The sequence below is a fragment of the Ceratina calcarata genome, unplaced genomic scaffold (assembly GCF_001652005.2).
Source record: "Ceratina calcarata isolate Rehan_Ccalc_2016 unplaced genomic scaffold, ASM165200v1 scaffold568.2, whole genome shotgun sequence".
Classification (NCBI taxonomy): Eukaryota; Metazoa; Arthropoda; class Insecta; order Hymenoptera; family Apidae; genus Ceratina; species Ceratina calcarata.
In genome coordinates, this window is record NW_017176883.1 from 38,015 (window position 1) to 62,961 (window position 24,947).

Below are 24,947 nucleotides of genomic sequence, written 5' to 3' on the forward strand. Positions count from 1 at the left end.
CGACTCGCCTCGGATCGTCTAGGTTCAGTGTTTTCACGGAAAATGCGGCGCCTCCGCTCAGACGACCCTTCGAGCATGGATAAGGAACTGTGCTGACTTTATCAGCTAAGGGATTGATAATAATTCCATCGTAGAGGGCATACCAGAACTGCTATTATCAATCAATTTGCATTTGTACCTGTGGTGATATTGGCGAGGCCAAAACCGTAATTTTGACTTTGTATTTACTGTTTTGCGATCAGCTGTGGCCGCTGTGCTGTGATTATGATTAGGAAAAATGTTCATAGGAAAAATCCACTATTTCCATCTAGCAACCTTTAAACGGACCGGCGAGAGTTTTGTCGATAACGAAGTAGGAAATAAACTTGTTGACAACGTTGGACAACGTTCAGTTTGACAATTTGACAAGCATCTTCGTACGTCTACTCCAGTATAAAATAATCAAGTTTTGCAACAGATTGTGTATGCAAATATTGAATGATATGCCTGTTTCACATATTTATCTTTTAGAGTAATAAATAATGTTACGATGTTACGAGAGTGGAGAGAGAACGTGTCTTATTTGATCGATAAAATGAGGTGAGACAATCTGAAGAAACCGAAAGTACGTCGGTTTATTTCTCCGTTCGAAGCTCGAGACGGATTTGAAAATGTATCGTTCGGATTTAAAGAACTGGCCAATTTTTACTTTCTTGGATCCAGCTTTTCTTTCGAAAATTCACATGACGATTGTGTATGGTAAGTTTACAAGAATACTACAGTTATGACAAGTGTTATGCTTTACTGAAACGATGTTCCTTTTATGCGTAGGTACCTTAGGTGGGGAAGCTTTAATTGTGACAAAAGATAACATGGTATATGCGATAGGAAGTAATGATCATGGGTGCCTTGGAACTGGCGATACTTTGAGTTATATCGAACCAAGGAAAGTAGAAGCATTATGCGATAAAGAGATAAGAACTATTGCTTATGGCAGAGGGCCACATGTTCTGGCTCTGACAGGAGCAGGAGAGGTATTTGAAGTTTATTTAAACGTACATCAATCCTGCATGAAACGGTGATATTATAATTGTATCCAAGGTATATTCGTGGGGACACAATAATTATTCTGAATTAGGAAACTGTACTGCTGTTGTTGAAGATTCGGTTCCAAAACAAATAAAAATGGATTTAAGTAACAAATTTGTTGTCGACATTGCTTGTGGAAGTTATCATTCTCTTGCATTAACAAGAGAAGGGGAAGTATGTATATTAAGTTAGAGTTGAATTAATGTGTTCTTCGACAGCAGCCTAGGATCATGTGTTTCTTCTAGGTATATGCATGGGGTGGAAACAACTTCGGGCAAGTAAATAGTAATGTAGGAGTAAATTTGAATACTCCCAAAAAGGTGAATTCTGCATTGACCTTGAAAATAGTTTCGATCAGTTGTGGTCAGGCAATGAACATGGTGATCACGAACGATGGAGAAGTTTATGGTTGGGGACAAAACAACTTTGGTCAATTAGGAATTGGAAACTATGTTAATCAAGGAAGCCCCTGTAAAGTAACGAGTCTCATTGGCGTTACAATTGGTAATAGCATTACCACTGGCTGTTCTCATAAATAAATTAAAAATTCTACTCTTTTATGGTGACAGAGAAGATAGCTTGTGGTTGCACGCACGTCCTGGCCCTAAGTAATAAAGGAAATTTGTACGTGTGGGGCGCAAATAATTCAGGCCAGTTGGGTTTGGATACTGGGAGCAAATCAGATGCTTGGCGTCCAGTACAGGTGCAATACGAGATAAAACTGAATAAACGGAGAAATAATAGCGAATCATTTTCAGCTGGTAGTGGAGGAAGTGAATAGGGTAGCAGATATAGCGACCATGCATTTCAGTCACATCAGCGTGGCTCTGGTCGAAGGCAATCGAATATATGTATGGGGTTCGTGTCTCTCGCAAAGTGTCTTAGTTCCAACTCTGACTACTTTAAATTATCTGCACGACGCTTTCGCACTATACGCGACACCTAAAGTTACGTATAAACCGATCGTCTTTTACGACGACGAAGAGGAAGTCAGTTTCGAGGATTGCTTTAGAGAAGCATTCGACGATTCCGTACGTATTTTGTCGAAAGAAAAAGAATACTCTCATAAGGTATACTAATTAAGAATACTCCGTTCTTTTTATTTCGTAGACTACGAGTGACTTCGTCGTAAATGTACAACAGAAGTCTATTTTTGTACACAAAGCTATTCTAAGGATACGTTCGGAATATTTTCGGACGATGTTTCAGAATAAGTGGGCCGATGATGATCAGTGGTAAATACTGCCTTTAGCTATGATCAGTACTTCAACTTCCGTTCATTCATTCGTTCGTTCTAGTGCTATGGATCAATATCAATTTTCGTACAACGTTTACAAAGCTTTTCTGAAGTATTTGTACACCGACGAGATTGATCTACCCGAGGAAAATGTGTTTGGTAGATATCTAATTTACATTTTGTAAACAGTTTCATGAGATGATTTTAAAAACTATCTTCGTTTCTTTCGTGAACAAGAACTTTTGGAATTGGCAAACTCGTTCAACGAAAACCAGCTAAAAAAACGGTGCACACGAATAATGAAGAAAGCTATTACGATTGAAAATTCTGCCTCCATCTATAGCATGGCCGTCGAATACGATGCCAAGGTAGATATAATACACAATCTTTTCAAGTCTCATATTTTAAGGACAGGAATACCGTTTATGTGAATTTAATTCTAGGAACTCGAGGAGTATTGTTTTAAATTCATGCTGAATCACATAACGGCGGTAATGCAATCAGAGAATTTCGCGAAACTTAGCGAAAATATGATGAAAACCTTCAAACTCAAAGCCGCGCACACTGGTGCGCTTAAAACTTAAAATGCGTTGCGCTAACAAAATTTCTCAAACGATGTAAATATCTAATAGACTTCACTTGCGATACGTGATTGACTAAAGGTTTTTATGAAGTTGTCATTCAGACTAGGGACACACCGTACGTACTTACCTCTTATCTTATTTTGTACCAGTCAGGTACTTGTCGTTTGCGTTTAATAACGTGGGTACTGAGAACACGTTCTTCCTGTTTCAAACAAAAAGGATTACGCGTTACCAGAAGATCGAAGCTGGTTCTAGTCAATGATAGTCATCCAAATGCGTGACACACGTAACGTTTATTACACGTATCTCATTCGGACCGTGTCCTTTTTTATTACATTGGTTTCATCTTGTCGATACATATGTATTTATATATACGTACATAAATTACATTAGTTTATACATAATATGTAAAATGTTACCTTTTCCGTTTGATTTAACAACGAAGTTTATTCTGTTTTTCTTTTTTTGTTTCCATCTTCGTCTGTTACCTTTATACATATATATTCTTCGAAATAAATTACTTGTTATGTACGTCAATCTACTCGTTTAATGAATCTCCCTACTAATCAATGAATTGGTCGCGATCACAAGATGCGAAGCGTATCGTATAATTAGTGAGGCGTAGAGAAATATGAACAATTTTATATAATTACAATTTCGAAAGCAACGGTATCGTGTTGTAACGTAGTAATAATCGTTTTCATTTCCATTTTATTCTTTGGCAAAGGGATGTATGGTCAACAGAACTTACTGCACTATCCTTCGCACATTATTTTTATTACGGTATTCTCATTATATACAAGCAGTAAATTTTTCTCGTTTTCGTATAATGTGTACGTAACTACTTAATAATAATAATAATAATAATAATAATAATAATCAATAATAGTATTTAACAAATAATCATTATGCTTTATATTTATATTTAAATATTTATACGTATAGGTAATATTAGGTAGTCGGTCTGCCGTATGTTTAAGTTGTTACGTGTTTCTGCACCTTTGTTTCATTTTTAATTTGCACTACCTTCGCATTCGCGGTGCATTCTTCGGCCCTACGATAATTCTTGTCTTTTGCGGAAGAATAATATCGGAAAGTATTCTAATCGTTTAATTCGAGAGCTTCGCTTGGTCGCAATTAAACGTGATCGGGATTCGTTTCCGATGGTGAAATCGAAACAGAACAAGGAAGAGCGAGAAACGTTTGGAAGAATGCACCGGACGAACGCAGCATCGTTTCTTTCTGGCCGGTTGCGTTCGACGATCGTTATCCGACACGACACGGAAACGGGAAGAAGACGACGAACGCACCTTGGGATCATGTCGTGTCGAATTCGATCCGGCTGTTCGGCTAGGATAATTATTTAGTTCCTCTGCGTTTTATTTTTTGTTCTTGTAATTTAATTATAGAGCGTATTTAGGCCTGCGGGCTACTTTTCCAGCGACTCGCTGTGAATCCTATTGACAGAAGTAAGATTTTTTTTTCATTCGATTCGATAGAAGGAAGAAAGGAAAAGCAAGGATCTCTCCGTTAAAATTCTCCTTTCCCCGTTGTCCTCCCCGACGTCTGCCGATTTTCCGCGTTCCTTTTACACCGTCCACGATTTTCTTTTATTTCCTTCGTTTCCTACACGAAATCGAATCGCGACGTATCGTGCAACCAGAAACGCGGTGAGAGAGAATCCTTCCTTCGACTCTTTGACTAATATCGAGGTCAACCGCCGCGTCCACGCAACTGATATCCACCCTCTGTCGATCGCCTCTAAATAATCTTTGGTAGGTACTTTTTTTTTTCTTTGTTTAGCAAGATATGTACACGTACTCGGGGTGTATGATATTTACACGAGTTTATTGTACGCTGAGAATCGATGGTTTACGAATAGTTCGCGAGAATCACCGTTACACAATGGATATATCGTGTCTTCGCATTGTATATTCATACGTTGATTTTTGCAATCGACAAGTATCGTCGTTCAATAGGTATATACGGAGGACCGGCGTCCGACGTCTATATAATATATTATACATTAAATTACATCGATATAGTCACAGTTAGTTGCGCGAGAAAACTTGAACCGTGATCAGAATTATTGTGATCGCGTTCCTTCGCCAAAGTTTCCTCTTCCGCGTTTCATTTTTTCGATTAAACGCGGATGAGAAAATCGAGTGCTCGATGGCATGGATTACTTAGCCCTGTTCATCGTTATTATCCTCATTCTTCTTCTTCTTCCCTTCTTTCACCGTACGTATCGCTTTTCGGCTTCACGTTCACCCCGACGCCTGGCGCCGCGGTGGAAGATCGTTTAGAGTCCTGTTGCACGGACTTCTAACAAATCGTTCTGAAATCTTCTGCCGGCTACCTGAGGAGGCCTGTTATTTCTCGGATCGTCGTCGACGGTGTCGCAGGGGCAAAAGTTCTCAGAAGGAATCGTCGCGAGCTGGTATTCGTTCGCAGCGTTACGATCACGATTGTCCGCCCTATGAATTTTCTAGTCCCTCTCTCGTCCTGAAAGGTTTTCCATCTCGACGAAACGAGTTCCGATGTAGCGCGACGTGGCACGCTCGAACCGTGGGGAGAAGATATGATAGAGGAGGATCGCGAAGGAATTCCGGAATTGGTGAGACCAATCGTTTAACCGAGTATCCGGGTTCGGAGCATCGAGACGGGCCAAGGATATGAAATAAAAATCAATAAGAGAACAAGCTTTCTGGAAATGTTCCAGCCGACGTTCTTGGAAATCATCTTCGTTGCGGTCAATTTGCACGCACGCTTTTACCGTTTCAAGGATCGACAGACTCTTCCCTTCTTCGCTGCGATAGACTATATACAAACCTCTGATCGTCCCCAAAATATCTATTTGCGAATTACTTATGGGTTTACATACGCGGTTGCGTCGACGAACCTGAATACAGGGAATCGCGTACACGTAAACGCGCGTACTCTTCGTATGATCGGAATCTCATCGATATAAACCGTTGTTCGATTTATACCCGTTACGTTGTATTTACACGATACTGTATGTACATGAAACGCGTATCGACGGACCGTGGCTTCCCGATCCTCGGATCAGCGCGACTGAACAGATAAAAAATAGTGGAAATTTGATTTATTTGTATGAACGAAATACGTCTCTTTTTGATTCTACGTTTGTGCGCCGAGACCTTCGCTGGCTCGAGGATCGAACTCATCTTCATTTTTCCTGCTTCCTTTATGCTTCTCTCATCCCCGATCTCTGCAAGCTCCTTGTTCCCTCCCTCGACTCTCTGTTCCTTTCTTTCCTTGCTTATTACACGTAATTGACTGATCTCGTAAGGGGAAAATATGGAAGCGGAAGGAAAGTCGTCATGGTTCTTGACTAGTGCGACGGAGAAAAACGAGTGAAAGGGTAAATGGGAGGAAGAAGTTCGAGGAGCTTTTGCCCTGTGGCGTTGAGAGGACGGACTCTGTTCTCAACGCCAATAAGAATCTAAGTAAGAAAAAGCAGGACTGGCAAAACGCCAGGGACAAGGGACGGCGGGGAACGATTCGGTCCGAAAGGGATGAAAGGCTCTCGTCGATTCAAAGGGTGGAGGGAGCAGAGGGAGGAAAGACGATTTCGCCGATTGGAAGATTCCTCTCTATGTTGTACACGATTCTTGTACAGACAACTTGCCTTACAAGCTGGTCGGACTAGGAAAATTTAGACCAGACGTTTCCCGATAATTCTTATTTCGCTACGAGCCAGTGGAAATTGTCGTTTTTTTCAGTGATCGATAAGAAAAAAATAGGAGACAGAGAGGGAGAGCGAGTGAGATCGGTTGATTCCCGGATAAATCGATAACGCGTTTATACATACAAATATGTATAATGTCTATATATATCGGACAGTTCGCTGAACATGTGCACACAGAAAATGCGCGCGTGTACGTGTACGCACGCGGTGTCATCTTGTGCTCACAACGATATTCAGTAGATATGTACCTATAAATAATAATCGGTGGTCAATCGAAAAATTTAGCCGCGCTCACTTCCCACCGAGGAAACAGGTGGACGAGACGCGAAAGGAGAAATCGAAAAGGATTTCGTTTTTTAGACGTTGCTCTTGTTTCTTCCGTCAAATTTTCAAAACTGGATTTAGTTTGGAAGATCTCGATGATACGGAGGACTAGGAGATGAAGGGAGAGAAATGACCATTGTGGAAGAATAAGCAATCTTCCGTGATTCTTGTACATTCATCTTTTTCCTCAGGGGGAAAAGAAGTGCGAAGAACTGCGAGTGACGAAATTGCTTACGACTCCGCGTTTGCAATTTACCCGTAATCAATTTCAGAACCCTATAGGGACGCGTGTCACTTCTCTTTTCGGCCGAAGAAAAAGAACGAGAGGTACGATCGCTGATACGATGGGCCCGATCCGGAAGTCGGGAGTTGGGAAAGACGTTTCGTAAAGGGGATGGTCGAGACGGCAAGGCGCGCGACCTTCATCGGCGGCCAAGCTGGAAGAATAGAAGCGTATTCTGGTGTAAAATCGATGGCGGAGCCGCGAGGGAAAATAGAGCGCATGGGATGCGACGCGACGACCAACGACGTTCGGAGTGCACCTTCGACGCGGCCGAGGCCTGAACCGTATGCAAAGTACATATCCTGTCGGTCGTTTAATTTCGATCGAGACTGCCGGCCGGCCGGCCGGGACGAGTTCTAATGCGACACACACCAACAGTTCTGCATTCGCTGTCGCATCGTAAAATTTTACGACCGCCGCTGTTCCACGGCGAAATTAATGGAAACCAATATCCCTTATCTCGACCGTCCGTTTCGCGCGATCGATCAAATGCGAGGGGGAGCTTCGAGTTCTTCTTGCAAGGAAGGCGACGTGATTTAAGCATGTTCGTATTGAAAATAGATCATAAAAAAAAAGAGAGCGAAGAATCACAGCGTTTGATTGAGCACGATTCTTCCACGACGCGATCAGCGAATAAAAAACGATTCCTCAATTGTTAGGAAGGAATCGGTGGGAAAACAAAATTAGCAGGGATACTGTCTCTGTTACAAGCTGTTGATTGCTAAATTACAAGATACTGGTTCTTGCGACGAATCAATCCGCTTGTTCCGCGGACACAATGGGCCACTGATCGAGTATTTCGACCGCGTAGCCAGAGCGTCGATTAGTTTACCGCGAGCAAATCAGGGGCGTTGCGCCGCGGCGCGTCGGGCCGAGCGATTTGCAATTCGCATCGGGACTTGATCCAGAAGACTGGCATGATTTCTGTCAATTTACCGTACCGCTTATAGCGACGGGCACATGGGAATTAAACGGCCGCCCGTCAATGTCCAAATGTTCTCGAATTAACATCGGGCGAGCGCAGAATTTCTGCGTTAAACAAATTCCATTACCTTTCGACAGACGTAACAGAATTCTAAAATAACTCCAGGAATTTTGTATACAAATACGAACGTAGAGCTAAAGGAATGGACAAAGATAAGATTGTAATATTAAAACTTGTTCGATTGTTCAATGATTAAACGAGTGAACGAAGGTGTATCAGCCGACGATTCATTCGTGATCGTCGGCTATTGGGAACGATCGAAGTTGCCGGTCAGGTACGAAGGCGTTTAAGTCTCCGCGATTCGTACGGATACGAGTGCAACTGACTCTGCAGTAGCTGTACCGCATTACAAACATGCGCACGTAGGTACATATAGGCGGCCGCAGAGCATATAGATCGAATTGCGGCTCGCATTACCGTACCCCTCTGTGCAGACAGTTAGTTGCAGAGCACCAATAACGGTCGAATTAAAAGCGGAACGAGCTCGGTGTTCCGCGAGAAGACGTTACCCTATCTGCTCGAAATTCGCTCGTAACGGTATATCACGATTTTGACTGGCGTCCAGAAGAGAAGTCGTCGAAATGATTCAACGATTTCGATCAACGAGGGAAAATAAAAGAACGAGTCGGTCACGGGGACAGCGAAGGGAAAGGACGACGAATGCAACGAACAATGCTCGTTCGTTCGATGAAATTTTCCGACGGTCAACGCCGGATTATCCTACCGGGGCCAGATATACGCGTCGCGTCGTCGTGCCGCGCTCGGGGGAGGACGGCTGCGTCCTCGCGATAACGTCCAGGTCGTTGGTGATCTCTCGCTCGTAAAATAAAAGCACCGATGCGATGACCCATATTTCTACGCTCGCGCCAATAAAAAGCTGCAACGTACTGGTTTTCTCCGCGCGCGCGGCGTACAAACGAATTTCTTCCAATTAATCGTCCGATATGATGTTTCACGCTATGGCAATTTTGGTTTTTCATTCTTCATTCGTCACGGACATCGATCGACACGGAAATTGTAAATTCGTTTCTAGTGATACTCGGATGAAAATTAAATACGGCCACGGTCTTACGTGCGTGAGTAGTCGCGGTCGGTGCAGGTCAGACACGTCGTAATGGGACCGGTCACCGGTGCGTCAGGACGCTGAGGTTTTCAGAGGACACTTACTCGTGTTCCATCGTCGATCCATCGATTCTACCTGTCTTTTTTTTTTTTACCGCCGACTGCTTCCTTTCCTCTGTATCGTTCCGATATTCCACCAGCGACGCCAATCGTGATCGGTGCGTGTCTCGGAATCGCGAGGACTTGGTCGATCGCACTTTCGAGAGCACGCAGGGAAAATAGATGAAACGAAAGAATAAGAAAAAGTAATGTAAAAACGACACTTATCGGTGACACGTCGTCCGGTCCTTCGAAAAAAAATCTTCGGGTCGTTAGAGCACAGTTTCTACCGTCTCCCCTGTCCACAGGGGACTTCCGTTAGATCTGCCATGCCGCGTCTGACCGGTCGGAGAATCTCTTCTCTCACTGACCAGGCAGAGAGTGACTGGTCGCGATCTCGTCCCTGGTCGATCGAGAGTAGCAGCCTCCGGTCCATTGATATGTCTACTTCCGCTTCTCGTTTCGTCTATAATCAGCGATACCATCGACTCGTTTCCGTCCACACGTTTTAGAGAGCCACCGATTCCACCGACCGCGACCGCGGGCTCTGGTCTACTCGACGATCGGGAACGGTTCAGGGAGCCAGGAGCTAGACGATTCCCCTCACGTCGAAGATGTGCGGCACGCCGTTCGCGCCCGGGTAAACCAGGGTGCTGAACAAGGTGCCGATTAGCAGTAAGCTCAACACCAGCATCAACTGTCCACCGGGGTTCACGCTCGTGCCGCTGCACGCTTCCTTCGAGGCGAGTTCCAGCTTCGCTGTAACACGAACAAACGTTACAAGTTTCTTAACAATCACCCGATTTATCGTAAACGAATCAACGGCGACGCGAACGTAAAAAGAAATTGAATATTATGTATTCGATTCAGTCGTTGAGAATATTTTAATGGCCTGCATCGAAATTAACCGTGAAGGGTATAGTTAAGCAACGCGGCGACGACGTTTCGTCAAAGCGGTTCGTAACAATGGGTACGAGCTTTGGCGGACAGGAAACAACGAGACAACGAGCGCGGAACCTTTGACGATCGCAGCCGGATTTAATCGAGCGAATATGAAAGCGATAACAGGGAGAGAGACGGTGGCACGACGGAGAGAGGCCGAATTGTTCGAGCGCAGGGGAGCCCGCGGATTACCGCGCAACAAAGAATTCATTTAACTTCCCCCCCGGAATAAACGTAGCGCGAAATCCCGCCGATCGCGATTCAATTAATATGGACGAGGATAATCGAGATTTATATCGTTCGTCGATTAATTAATGCGGGCAATCCTTTCGCCTGTTTTATCGAGATCCATCGATGCCACTGCTACTCGTAACGCAGATTCGTATCGACTATTGTCTCGCGAGGGGAAGGGCAGATTCCGAAGAGAAGACACGAGAGTTCTTTTCTCTCGGCGTTCGTTTCTATGGCAACCACGGTGAAAAGGGCAACGACAAACCAGCCAGTCGCATGTACAGATTTTCGAGAGGCACGAGCTTAGCTTAGCGACAAATTGCGCGGCGGGACGACGACGTCTGCCAAAGTAGTTCGATTCCGATCGATGCTCAAAGCAAGACTACCCTCGTTGTTCTAATTGTGACCAAGCCCTTTCCATACCGTCAACTATGATACCAATGAAATAATAATATATAATACGAGGATTCTTTGTTCATCCTTAAATTCTTAAACGAATTGTAGCCGACGCGTCAAGTGATCTGTTGCAACGAACCGTCAAGCATGCGATTATGCCTACGTACGATACTTAGCTCGGTGCTCAAGACTCACGTAAGCTGATGTACTTAAAAAATATCCGTTTCCGTTCGACGATAGTACGCGACACGTGCACAGGTGCACGCACGCACGCACGCACTTACACGTGCGCACGTTTGCGCGCACAGACGCGCCGCGGCGGCATCGATCCGAGGCTGGCCAGGTTCCACTCCCGCGGCCACCCTCGTTCACCCTGCCGGCCTGCCAGCCTGCCTTGCCTCGTCCGTTTCGTTCCTGGGTGCCGCGATCAAAACCCCTACCGCTCCACCTACATCCAGCCACTGTTCCGTTGCCCCCCACCGACTTCATCGCTCTTTCTTTTATTGTTTACGTACAGGCGCCGATCAAACTTGCCAGCATCTTTTTCCTCTCACCACCTTCGATCTCGTTCTTTATTTTTACTTAATTATCAGTGCAATTATTGATATTCCATTTTCGTTGACTACTCGTCGGTGAAAAATGCGCGATGACCGATTCGATGGTGATTAAGTCGTGGGATAATTTCGAGAATCGCAGCTCGCGCATTAGAATATTTCCTGAGCGATTCGTTCACGGGGCTATAACGAGAAAATGAAATGAACGCGGAAGCAGTCCCGGGAGGACACTCGATTCAAGGATCGATTGGAAAAGTTCCGTTGGCAGAGGAACAGTAATCAAACTCCGAGTTCTCGCCCTATCCATCGCGACATATTTTCCTTTAATTACTTCGTCGACGAGACCGGACTTTCTCAACCGGAAGGACGCGATAAGAGAGAAAGTTGGCCAAGTGTCCCGGGTTGAAAAAATAAACGGGCGCAATTAGTTTCCGCGTCGACGTACATACGGCAGATGGATGGCTCGAGAGTCAATAGCAATAACCGCTCGGTAACTGCCATTATCATTCGCGTTCTGTTTCCCCTTCGCTTCGTCCTGGCGACTGGACAATCAATCAGTATGTTTGTAGAGGATACGCGTATCATTGTCCTTGCGATCGAGCTTCTGTTTACAGTAATTAATTGCGACTCGCAGCTCGGCGAACGGTAGAACGTTCTACGGCGAAGGCCTTGCGTCTACTTTTTCTCTGTTGGCTCGTACGTAAAATCCCTTTCATTATTTTCTCCATTGTTCTTTTTCACCCTTTCCCACTTATTACTTTCTTCCAAGCAGTTTCCCGCGAAAGCTTTGCCGGAGCAGGAGATTTACAAGTTTGCGAAAACGTTGACTTAAAACAACGCGGTTACTTTCGCTGTAACCATCGCGGGACATGGAAAGAGAGACTGTTGCGTTCGCGAACAATTTCCAAGTTTCCATTCGAAACTTTCTTACGCGACAACTCGATACAATCGTTTCCGAGGGAAAAACAATTCCGCCAGCGGCCGTAACTTTCCCGTCTCGCGTTTCACGAAAAAGTACCAGTAAGAATAATGAGATTAGCGAGTTATCGAGTAAAATAAAAATTCTAGAGAGGAAATAGAATAGACCGGGGATTTTGGACGGGAATCAAAGGGGATATGGGCCATCGTGAACGCAGTTTTACGAGGGATCGTTACAGGGAAAGCGATAACTGGAGCGGGACGTCGGCTCTACCGAGCGGATTTCAGGTTGGCGCGGTGTCAAACGCGGTGGCAGCATTCTGCCGCATAGATTATGATTACGCTTAAGCCTCTCGGTACGAGCGGGGGTTGCGTTTAATTCTTGGACGTCACGCCGCCGCGTCGCACCGCCTGCGACCGACGACGGTGGAATCGGTCTCACGGTTTCGCGCCAGCGTTACGCCAATGGCTCGATTTCGGATCGTTAGCGATGATGAAAATGACACCTTCGTCCGCTCCAGTCCGCTCCGATCGGTGCTACTGCACCGTACCTACTTACACGCCTGCCTGTCTAAAAGCTTCGCTCGTTTCACGAAGCGATAAATCATCGTTGAGAAGCGAGGGCACTCGTAAAAAGAACAGAAATCGTTGCCCGAAACTCCGATCGTTGAACATACAATTAGAGAAAAAAATCGCCCGTATAAAATTACTATTACGAATTGAAATACGACGACCAGATGTATGGACGGTGAGATAATGACACAAAATTTTGACATGGGAAATCTGACTATTTAAAATTCATTCATACTCGGATTTCAGGCGAGGGATATTCCGCATGGTCTAATTTTGTTGGTCAGAGATTTTTCAGCTGAGAAACAGATAAAACGCGCGTGCGGTTACGCCAATGGTTCGTCGTGTAAACGAGTCATTAGTGCCCGGTGACAGCGACACGTTCCTGGTGCCGCGGCGTAACCGTCTACCTTCGCCGGCGTGCGGTTAACCTTTCGAAGCTCACCGACGTAATTATAAAGCAATGCCGCCGCGACGTCGTTGTTCTATTTAGAGTGTCGTCGACGTCGTCGTCGATGCGCCAGACCGAAGGCAACGCATTTGCCGTATATGCGGACATTTCATTTAGCTAAGGAACATTTCCACGCCCTCGTCTCTCGCTTCTCAATCGTGTCGCGGAACTTCTCTTCTCCTACGCTTGTCTTCGAGCCACGCGGCTACGCGGACAGGTCCTGGTGCGTGGAACGTTCAAATTTATATATATATACAATTCGAGCCGTGTCGCTGAAAGAATGAAATATAAGAGAAACGATGTTCCACGTACGAGTGTAACTTTCGGGCCTCACGGATTTAGACAGAATAGGAATGATCCGACGGTTCTGGTAAAAGAGATCGAGAGATGCCTGATGACTAGCCGCGAGCACGATGGATATTGTTTGAAGGGGCGGAAAAAAAAAGAGAAAAATCAGCCGGAGGGGAGCTGCGGGAATAGAAAAGACGCGGCGATCGCAATTTCCCGCTACATCGCCGCTCTTATTCCGTCGTGATATGATGATCCCCTCTTGGGTTCGCGAGCGTCACACCTCCTGTGTGTCTTCTTTTCTCGTCCCCTTTGTCCCCACGCGATCATGAGTCTTTGACTCGCGATTCCCGACGGATACCTTTTCCCTGCCGTTTGATTCGATCGCGCTAGTCGTTTACTCGTAAAATAGATTCACCCTGCTTCTCCCAAGGGTCTACTTCGCGCTCAAAAATTTCGAGTACGAGCAATCCTTTCCGAACGCTAACGACTTTATCTCTCGCTCGGTGAATAGTCCGTCAAGAAGGGAATATAGTATTTCATTTCTTCCTCGGAAAGGAAATAAAATCGACAAAGGTTTTCGCTACGAATCCCTCAACTAGTGGAGAAACTCCGAGGGGCAACTCAATTAAACGCGTTTGCTTTTTCGAAAAGGAGTTGAACGAAACTTTTTCCACGCGGCGCGCCGTTTCACCGCCGACTCTCTCGGTTACACCTTTCCCGTTTGCCCGCGAGCATCTCTGGCGAAATTACATTTTCCATCTTCGCGAGTGAGCATCGTCGGAAGAAAAACGAATCCTTTTTCCGGTCGCCGAGTTATTGTGACCCAGACGAGAAACACGGTTCGATCGTCCCCCGTGGCTATTAAACTAATGAAAAAATGTTCGATGCGACCGACGTTCGTACCTAAATACCTGAAAGAAAGATTTCCCGAAAGACGCGCCAGCAGCGGCGGCCGTGCCAATAAAAATTGGCTCGTCCCGATTCTTATTATCGCGGATGGGCCCGCGAATATTGCGGGGGAGGTCAAAGACTGTTGGAAACGGACAGAGATTATTCTTTGAATGGATATCGTCGGTTGGCTCGCAGCCACGGCGTTTCTTCTCCCGCGATCCAACTTCCTCGAAGGCTGAGCACTCTCGATTAGTAGACTACCTTCGGAGTCAATGGGATGCGAAATTGCTTTCCGAAGAAGAGAACTCCTTTCCCAACGCCCCTTCCCCTTCTCTTACGTTTAACTAAAACTCGATCGGTTAATCAATCGGAATTGATCGCGGTCGCTTGTTGCTCGCTCAAATACATCCGCGGTGGTTAAGCAAACGATCGTAAATCAAGTGACACGGTATAGGTGCACGACTTTACATATTATTATGCAATTACGTCGAAAGAGGAAATACCTCCTTGAGAGAAACACGTAGGATCGAGGCGAATCTCATCGAGTTCCTTTGTCGCAGCGGGCGACGTGACCAATAATCGGATCTGCATAATAGACGAATTGGAATACCAAGAAAGCGGATCGAGTTCTTCCTGGGCATCAGCCGAGAACCCGGTGGGATGGCACCGCGCCAGAAACCGCGAATATCTCTCCATTAAATTGCAGTCGCCCCACGATAACGTAATTGGGATGGAATAATTCTATGGCGGAGAACATTGCCAGCGAAGTAATTTCCAAATAATAATTTTCGTCGCTACCAAAAAATATACACGAGGTCATAAAATAAAAACGACGGAGAGCCCTGCTAGAATTCAAGTCGTCGTCGACTCGAAAATTCTTGTCGTTCATCGGATTTCAATGAACGTGATATATTAAAAAATATCAGCAAATACGTTTGCATCGTTCCTGAAAATTCGACGCGTGATCAATCGATGAGCGACAAGGATTTTAGTTGTGCGAGTTTTTGCAGGACACTCTCGCGTTTCGGAATTACGTACGTGAAAAGGCTTTGCAATTTAATTTCGCTTTTAATTCCGCGGTGAGCCACGGGGTCTCGTTAAGGACCTCATTAAAGCACCGGATGGAACGAACCGCGCCGCATTTGTTCCCCCGGCGAGGACGAAATCGTCTCTGGCCATCCTCCGGATTCTCTTCGAGTTTGCACGATTCCCCTGCGAGTGCCGCGCCGCCGCCGCCGCCGCCGCCGTCGCCGCCCTGATGATAAATACCCGAGCTCCGTGTCCCGGAAGTTTAATCGGGAACGAGTCCCGTTCAAAGTTCAATAACGGTGGGACGCGACGGTAGGTCGATTAAAATCTTTGGAGCACGGGAAAAGTAATCGGGCCGATTGATTTGCTTTCGTCGGTCACGAGCGACCGCCTTGCGGTTAATGAAACGTATTTTCCACTCAACAGGTGTCACAGAAGACAATTCCAAGTGCGATCGGAGGGCGGGAAACGGTGAACCGCTCGTTAAGATCGTTTCCCCGCCCTCTAATCACTCCGCGTACGAGTTAACGCGTTCAAAATTTCAACGCTCGTTTAACGGCTTCGCGTGCCGTATCACCCGTATCTGGTTTCTCGTTCATATTCAACGCTGATTACTTTCGTTAACTAGCGTATAATTGGAAACGGTAAAAGTTGGTAATCGCTCAACGATTTGTAAATTCGTTGCCACTCGACGCGCGAAATGAACTACCTAAACGAGATCGGTCGCGTTAAGCGGAGCGAGTAAACGTTGTTTTCTCCCGAGAAATCTGACGGTACGACGTACGCTCGCTCGCGAAAATTCCAAGCGAAGCTACGATGTTAACGAGAAAGAGAATGCGAACTTACAAGTGGCGGAGAGGAGTTGCGGAAGGTACTTCTTCCAGAATGTGCACTGTCTCATCCTAGGCCCGTTTCCGATCTCGGAGTTGTTGGTGTCCAATGTCAGGTACTCTTTTTTCGCGGCAGTGTGCGGCGGCCAGTAAGCCATCGTCCACGACTCGGCGTCCCCGATGTTCGGGTCCCTAACGAACAATCCCATTCGCGACCCCGTCAATAGCCTGTGCCAGACTCGAACTAGAAGAGGAGGAACGATCATCGACTCACCCTGTCTTGGCGAAGTTTGCCCAATACTTCATCATCCTCTTCGACAAGTTCACTTCCTCCTGCGTGTAGCCCTTCGAGGAGTCCAAGGGCTCGCCGAATATGTAACTGATCTCGTCGGCGTGCATGACGCCGGTCCACCTCGGCCACGGATTGTTTGCCGACCTGTCGACAGATTGAAAATCCCGATTTCCCGCAACGTAAACGCGTGTGTTTCATCTTTCAGCGTCCGTTAATAAATTAATAGGAGAGCCGAGCGAATTTATCACGGGTCGAGACCGTCCCGCCTTGAGGAAACGATCGAACATAGATAATCCAGAATTTTCTCACCTATGCTTGTAGTAGTACATGTAAACGGTGTTCCCCGTGTCGGCGTACCGATCGGCGAACTCGTTCACGTTGCAGGTGAACTGATAGTCGCCGACTATTTTGTCCAGTGAGTCGCGGTTCACGTGTGGATCGTCCGGGTGCAGCCAGTCGGTGTATTCGTAAATGATCGCGTGCCTCCCGATCTGATTCACGTATGGATTCAGCTCCGAGACCGCGCTAACGAACTGTTCCCTCGTGACCTTTACGTCCTCGGTCCCGTCGATGCGGAACAGCTCGGTCAGATAGTAAATGATAAAGTAGAAACCCTCCTCGGTGTTAGAGCCCATCATGATGTTCGCCTTCTTGAAGGACGAGGTGACCAACGATCGTTGCGGAGTCTCGTCTAAAAAGGCGCCATCGATCACCGGGACGAACGGGAACTCGCAGATGCCAAGAGTGCCCCACTCGTTCTTCACCAGCTCGATCGGGTCTTTCGTCTGCAGGCAATCGATCACCTCCTGAAGGTTACTGCGATCGTGCGGGCAACCGACGGCTTCGGCCAGCCGGATACCGCGTACGATCGACTCCTCGCGCGAGATTATCGCCCAGGGCGCCGTAGGAGAGCCGGACTGCATGATCGCCTGGCTGAATAGGTGCCTGAAACGCAGAACGAACAAGCCCTCGTTCAAGCGGAGACCGAGGAACGGGTTCCCGAGTTTTCGAAGCGGCCACCGATCGTTAGATCCATCGGCCCTAACAACGCGTTCGAGACCACCACTTTCTCGCATTACGAGATCGAGAACGGATCGCTCGCTCGATCATCGAGTTTCGATCGACGCTGTGAGAACGCGACTGACGGGAAAGGGGTGATCTCCAACCGACTATCGCGTAGCATCGACAGTAGCAGTAGACATATGGCAGCGGCAAGCAAGAAGACAAACAAATATAAAATAAAAAAAAAAGAGAACGTTGTTTCTTTTAAGTGACAAGGAGTTTAAAGGTATGCACCTTGACAGAGGCGAAAGGAGGTGCATAGAAACGGAAACGGCGCCCGCGCTCTCTCCGAACAGGGTCACGTTGTCGGGGTTTCCGCCGAACGCAGCGATATTGTCGCGAACCCACTGAAGGGCCATCATCTGATCGAACAGACCGGCGTTCCCAGGAACATCCGAGGTTCCGAAGTACAGGAAACCCAGGCTGGCGACTCGATACTGCATCGAGACTAATATCACGTTCTCCTCGGACACCAGGGTTTTGTGATCGTATACGTCGAGGGTCGCCGATCCGGAGTAAAAGCCACCTACAAGGATGTCGCCGCGATGTCCATCTCTCGAAAGCCAACCTCTCTTTCGCTCTCTCACCCTCATTCTCTCAAACAATTTTTACGCCCAAACTGTCTCTACTCTAACAACATTTGCGCTTCTCTTTTTACATGTACGCACACGCATTTTACACTCTTTTCTCTAATTACTTTTTTCCAAGGGAGAAACTCTGCTTCTCTTCGAACAACGCTTATTACACGCGTTCGTAAAAGGTAACGTGATAATCGAACCGGCGTTTCGAATAGTTTTGTACAAAAAAATAAGCGTTTCTCGTCGAGAAGCTCGTGATCAAAGAAAGGAACGCTGGCAAGAAGGTATGCTCTAATTGAACCGCGGACACTTTCCCCTTTCTACCGTAATATGTACGTAGTAATTAAGGATGGAACAGGTGTCAGGCTGGAACTCACCACCGAATATCCATACCATAACAGCGGCATTGGTAGGCCTAGGCCGTGGCGCGACCACGTTGACGTAAAGGCAATCCTCGCTGAGCGGCGTGTTCGGATTCCACATAGTCGCACCTGCGAAATCGCCGAACACCGTGTCCAGTATCTGCACGCAGCTATTCGGCAGCGCGGTCGCGTTTAGGATGCCCGACCAACGTTCCGCTGGCCTCGGATGTCGGAACCTCAACGCTCCTGAAACATAATCCCGTCCCGTTCGTCTCCTACGGTTCTCTCCTATCCCGCCTCGTCATTTTTTTCCTTATTTTTCTATTCTCCGAATTTTAGCGCTAAGCCTTGGCAAACGAATTTCGGAATCTTCAGCAGATATCGAGAAAAATTTCAGGCGACAGCAAGACACTCGGATGGACGTCCAATTAATCACGTGTTCGTAGCCGATACCCGATAGACCATCCAAGTTCGACACCTACCGAGAGGCTTCTGGGCGTATGGTATTCCGAACCAGACGTCGACCTCCTTTCCTGTGGTCGCAGTCATGGTCTTACCCTTGACCTTGCCCTTCCTGGTCTGCACCACCAGCGGATCGTCGGTCGAACCGAGGGCGGCCGGTTTGGGCAGCTCCTCGCTCGTCCGAAAACTCTTCGCGTCCTCGTGGGACATGTCCGCGTGGTGTCTACTCCTGTGCGACGGCGAGCACCAGCAGACGTCCAGTTGGACGAGCACAGTTAGGCTTAGCACCATCAGGGCTTCGAACTTCGTCAAGGAACTTCGGTTTCTTGGCATCGTGTCGTCCTCGCCTGAAACAGGCGAGTCACACGTTACCATCGTGCACACGCACCGTTCTTGTCTAACAGTCGCTCTGATTATAACTTCTTAAAAAAAAATCTCACGTAAAAGATACTATCGTAATGGAACATTTTCATTTTCTCCCTTAACGTTTCCCTTCGACGTCGACTATTTAAACGTATAAGAAAGCAAAGTCTGATATGAAAACTCTTGAACGTATTTTAAGGCGAGACGAATCGCACTGCGTCAGTGACGGTGACAGCGCGTCAATCGTTCTCGTTCGAGAGAAGTTTGCATCGAGCAGAACGAGCACGCTTTGTGCGGAACAGATCGCTCGGAAACGATTGTTACCTTCTTGAGGCGAGGATTGCGATTTGGACCGGAATCGATTCGAATCGTCATTCGACTAATTGGAAACGGTGTTGCCCTTTATTCGAACGCGCTCCTCTACAAATGCACCGCCCCGTTTACTCGATAATTAAGCGTGCGCCTATTGTTTCGATCCTTACAGAATTTCTCACGCTCGTTCGACGATTCCTACGAAAATTCGTCAACTCAAAGCGTCGGGAATCGAAAGAATCGTGTGAGGATAAAATTTTCTTTGACGGTCGATTTCGATAAATTCGTGGTAGCAGTTGATCTTTGAAAAATGCAAAATCGACTCGAGGAATCTGATCCGTGCGTCCGTTTGTACGCTGCTTCGCATTTCGTACACGTTTAAAAGGAAATATACCGTGCAGTTCTGTTACGAAGGTCCGCGTTGATTGGTCATTTCCTTGTACGTGTTCTGTGTATGTGGAGCGTGGTGGTCACGCGCGATTACACGTAGTATCGAGGTGTTACACGCGGAAGCGTTCGTGAGAGAAAATAGCGTATTAGCTGTCATCGGGAATGACGATTTATCGTCGTCCGGCTGGACCGCCCGCTAATTAACGCCCGTGGGGAAGCCCGACGTTATCTGCAGCCGTTTTTAAATTTCGACAAAAACACTTGGCCCCGGGAATTAATCTAAAGACACGATCCACGTATAGAACGGATTCTCGTCCTCGATCTTTTACCAGATCACATCATCTCGCTTCTTTTTTGTCGTTATCATTTAGTCATCGGTCTCCGTACGTCATCGCATCTTCGATTTAAACGTTTGTTCTACTCACCGAAACTGTGGGGCGAACGAGACGACGAGGAGCTCCGCAGTTTCCTTCTTTCAATTTCCCTGCTGTTTCTTTTCCACACGAGACCACCGAGGAGATGCTGCTGTCGCGTTGATCGAACGATTACCGACACGCGTCACAGGCTGCGATTCGAATCGAACAAAAAAGCAGGAAGTTCGAGCTAAAAACGCGAGGTGCCTTTCTATCGCGGAGCATAGGCAGACACAGAAGCCACGAACGGGTCCGATGGAAAAATTTAGTTGTCCCCTCGTGTCGCGGTGGCAGCATCGTGCAACGCGCGATATCCCGAGCGACAGCCGACGCGTAACCACTGCGATAATCTGAATAATTGCTCGGCCATCCGGCAACGCGGAATATTTTCCAAGGATACGTACCGATCATGATCTACGTCAACGTTTTCCTCTGTTCAATCTCACGGAACGCGCAAAAAGAGATGGTAAAGCGAAATAAAGTGGTAAAGTAAAATGCCAGGTTCGTTTTCACTGCGAGATTCGATTAGCGCGCTAACACTAACGAGGACTGGAAGATAGTGGTACACAGCGATAATAGCAAGGGCGGAAAAAGGTTCGTCCCTCTCGCTCGCCCCATCTTCTTTTTTTTCTTCTAGTCGTCCGCTCCTTCGGGACAGTGGACATCGAAGTCGGTGACTACCATCCTCTTCAGAGACCCGCGGTTTATACCGACTGATCGATACAGCCATACCTATTTCTCATTTATTTATGCCCTTTTGTCAGCCTCTTTTTTCGCGTTCACGTGATACGCTGGCTCGGCTTCAGCTCGGTTTGCGATACACTCGAAAAGTTCATAGAGTACCCTCGATCCACCCGGTGGATCGCGGTAATCGAGCCCTCCGGATCAAGGGGGGAAAAATGCTTGGTCTACGGCAATCGCTTTCGAACTTGCGATACCGAGAGGATAGTCGATCCCTCATTTGCTACTTTAGATTTTTTACACGTCCACTGGTATTGTTTAAGCTGGACTGATTAACATTATTGATTGAATCAACCGAGAATCGGCAAATTCACTGGCGAGACGATACCAAATAGCGCTAATGAAAGCATTATCGTCGAATTAATCTGATAGGTAATCGGAGAAGATCGAGAGACCACGACATAATCGAATTTAAAGCTAAGATAATAACGGACACGCGTCAGGTGTCGGTATCGGATCAGTCAATAAACGGGGAACCGGGTTCTATTACGTATGCGTTCGTGTAACGAGCAATTCCCGCGAGCGAGTGTCCCGGAAAATGTAGCTACGAAATTTGTCACGCCGCGAAGCGCGCGCGGTCGGCCATCTGCAAATCGAGCCGCTCGATTAACCCGACAAAATATAAACCTCACCCTCGTTGTCCTCCCTCCTCGTCCCGGTGGAATTCCCGAGATTTCGTTTCGTTTTATCGCGCGGCAGCCACCGGTGCGTTATCACCCAGTTTGCGTTATCTGCCCACTGTCCGCGACCTCATTCGTCCGAATTATTATCATCGCCATTGACCCGGCTAATGGTTAACAACGTTGCCACGATAAAGCGAATATTGCTATTTCCTAACGCTCAAATTTGTCTCTTACAATTGGATTTAAATTGCCGACGCCACTTCGAAATGTTGCATTCGAGATAAGTTTAATTGGTTTTACATCGATCCAGCAATTGCTTTCGCAGTTATGCGTCGATCCATTTTTAACGAGAAAATGAGAAGAGGTAACACGGAAAACCGAGGAGAAACGGCGCAAGAAATCGTTTGCACGATGACTGTTTGAATTAATGTAAGGATCGGGGGGCACGCTGACGGTTGCGTGAATAAATCACGGGGCGGGCAGCAGTGGCTCCGTTCGATAATTAATTACGCGTGTGCTGTGTCGACAGGCCGAGGAGGGAAAGAAACGCTGGCAACGAGTTTATGTTAATTTACGAATAAATATGTATTACCGCAATAGCAATTTTTTTCCCTTAATGCGCGCGAAATTGTTCCGTGCAGACCCTCGAGGCTGATCCGAACCCGTCACGAGAACGGAAATAAACGTTGTGTCGGAAGAAAAGGAAATATTGCTCGGACCGTGAACGTGACGCGTTCGTGAAAATGAATTCTTTTCCAAAGTAGTAATTCTAAAATCCATTTAACTTTGAACGTCGGAAGAGGCTTGAAGCGAACGGGTGAGCCGAGGCGGACCATGGACGTTTAGATTAATGTAATTCTCTCCTCGTCGGATATCAATTTTCGCAGCCATCACGTCTACGATCCTGCGTCCCGGCTCGTAATTGAGTCGATCCTCTCGCGATGAATGGCCGACGTAGCGTACCAATTAGACCGGCACAGCAAAGCCCTTACAGGAGCGGGACCAGCGCAGCGAGCTTTGATTTGGAGTTGTTCGATTCGCTTCCTTGCTCAACCTCGGTCCAATTAGTTGCCTACTTCCACGGCTCCCTTCTTCCCGTCAATGCTAATTCATTCCTCAGGCATCGCGAGGTCATTTTTCAAATCCGTGAACGCGAACGAAATCGCGACTTTGCTCAATTAGGTCAATCTCGTTGCCCCCCTTGTTCGATTTCTCGCGTCTCGATATTTCGCACCGGAGTAGCTCATACTTTTATCCTCTCACGAACAGACAATCCGGGCAGTAAAAAATTTAGCTGATTAACGATACTGTTATTCGCGATATTCCCGTTCTCCAACGTAAAGCTGATACGGACATAATCGATGGAGCTGTTCTGGTATAAAAAAGAAGACACAAATCAGGGAAGATTGACGGTACTTACAGTGTCCAAGTTGATGCGGAGGTTGAAGGTATTCGAGGGTGAGGTAACGGCGAAGATGATGGCGGAGGTGGAGGAAAAGCCCTTCCTTCGATCCTGCGAGGGGCAGATCCGGTTTTTTCGCCCTTCCGTCTACATTCCCAGTTCACGGATCATCGCTCGGCTGCAACACAGCGGGAGCGGAAAATTGAGTTCGGGAGTTGCGGCGATCATGAGTGAAAAATTCGATCAGGTGAAAGATCAGGCAGGGAAGGGAAGACGGTTAGGTGGTATTCCCCGTGGGGATTCCGATGCGGGCAAACCGACGGGTCGTCAAATTTTTTCCCTCGAGAGAACCTCGTCGCCGTTTCCGTAGGGACATGTCGTCGGACACGGGTATCTACGTATATGTACGTGGCTCGAACGTCAAAGCTAAGATACACGCGAACGAGAAGCCGGGAAATTCGGTCCGTAAAATCGTCGAGAGAAGTACAAGAAGGAAGAAAGGCACCGAGAGAGGAAACATCAAGGGAGTCACTGCGTTATATCCCCCTTCTCGGAAAATCGTTCGCAAAGTACTTTTCCTCGGAGATACCCATTTTGTGTCGTCCCAGTGGCGACTCGCTCTCGAGATTGAAACCGCTGCTATTATTTCGCGAGTCACCAAAATAATATTAAACATCGCTTATGCTACTGATTCGAAAGTAGAGACCGATTTTCTTTTAGAAATACTCGGATCCTACCTTCGAGAGAACAGAGGGATCTCATAAAGCACGGAGTAACGTTTTAATAAATCCATGTATGAGATTGTTATTGAGAGAAAAAAAGGGAGACTCAGGTTCCGGTCCATTGGCCAAGAGGATTCCCGTAAATTCCGGCTCGGACGACTTAGGAACCGGGCAAATAGACCGGGGCGCACACGTATGCCGAGGAATTTCTAATAAGCGTACGTCCCACTTTCGGAATTCATTTCGAGGCACCTCGCCTCGCGAGAACGCAGATAATGAATTTGGATTGCGTTGGCAAGATATTCACCCGATCTCCTTCAACGCGGTTCTCCTCCAACGAGATATCACATCTCGGTTCGTAATTATTACGTTACACGGAAACTTACGAAACGGGACGAATCGTATTAAGGATGTATTGGCTATATAGTCAATCTCAGAAGTTTATGCACTTTAAAAACGCATTTTTTAAAAAGAAATCAGACGTCGGAAGAATATTGCTAATAATAAACGACCAAAAAAAATTTTCGATTTTTCCGATATTTTTCCAAGGGGTACCCCTTCAATTTCTTCCAAATTTTCGTTTTTTGACAATAACTCCCAAACCGCTGGTCCTACAAGAAAATTGCATAGGACCTTTCTTGTAGAGGACGACGAGATCTACAATTTCCATGTAAAAATATTTCGCTAGCATCAATAGTTAACGAGTAATTTGCAAAAAACTGTTTTTTCGTTTTTCGTCAATAACTCGTAAACTATTAATGCTAGTGA

General features: G+C 46.7%; 2 protein-coding genes across 6 annotated transcripts in view; one reads left to right on the top strand and one right to left on the bottom strand.

Annotated features, from left to right (window-relative positions):
* Positions 1-108: 108 nt before the first annotated feature.
* Positions 109-3,245, top strand: LOC108629348 (RCC1 and BTB domain-containing protein 1). 2 transcript variants are annotated; one of them, XM_026817220.1, is made up of 12 exons: positions 109-206; positions 288-416; positions 511-738; positions 811-1,013; positions 1,081-1,242; positions 1,314-1,572; positions 1,638-1,771; positions 1,827-2,099; positions 2,179-2,303; positions 2,367-2,464; positions 2,543-2,673; positions 2,749-3,245. In XM_026817220.1, exons 3-12 carry the CDS (start codon positions 651-653, stop codon positions 2,887-2,889), a joined length of 1,614 nt encoding a protein of 537 aa, XP_026673021.1. In that variant the 5' UTR covers positions 109-206; positions 288-416; positions 511-650; the 3' UTR covers positions 2,890-3,245. The 2 variants fall into 2 exon arrangements, 1 of the variants encoding a protein (XP_026673021.1); XR_003389700.1 differs by having other exon boundaries at positions 150-416; positions 2,749-3,004; positions 3,109-3,245.
* Positions 3,177-24,947, bottom strand: part of LOC108629347 (acetylcholinesterase) — a 44,712-nt gene continuing 22,941 nt past the window's right edge. For 3 of the 4 annotated variants that reach the window (XM_026817213.1, XM_018031956.2, XM_018031955.2), the window contains 8 exons: positions 23,476-23,635; positions 19,234-19,560; positions 18,767-18,997; positions 18,046-18,337; positions 17,059-17,694; positions 16,732-16,893; positions 16,474-16,649; positions 3,177-10,113 (listed from right to left, as the gene is read on the bottom strand). In XM_026817213.1, coding sequence (XP_026673014.1) covers positions 9,944-10,113; positions 16,474-16,649; positions 16,732-16,893; positions 17,059-17,694; positions 18,046-18,337; positions 18,767-18,997; positions 19,234-19,546 — 1,980 coding nt within the window. In that variant the 5' untranslated portion in view covers positions 19,547-19,560; positions 23,476-23,635 and the 3' untranslated portion in view covers positions 3,177-9,943. Of the gene's footprint in view, positions 10,114-16,473; positions 16,650-16,731; positions 16,894-17,058; positions 17,695-18,045; positions 18,338-18,766; positions 18,998-19,233; positions 19,561-20,703; positions 20,952-23,475; positions 23,636-24,947 lie in introns of those variants that run through there. The other variant, XM_018031958.2, reaches the window with a different exon arrangement.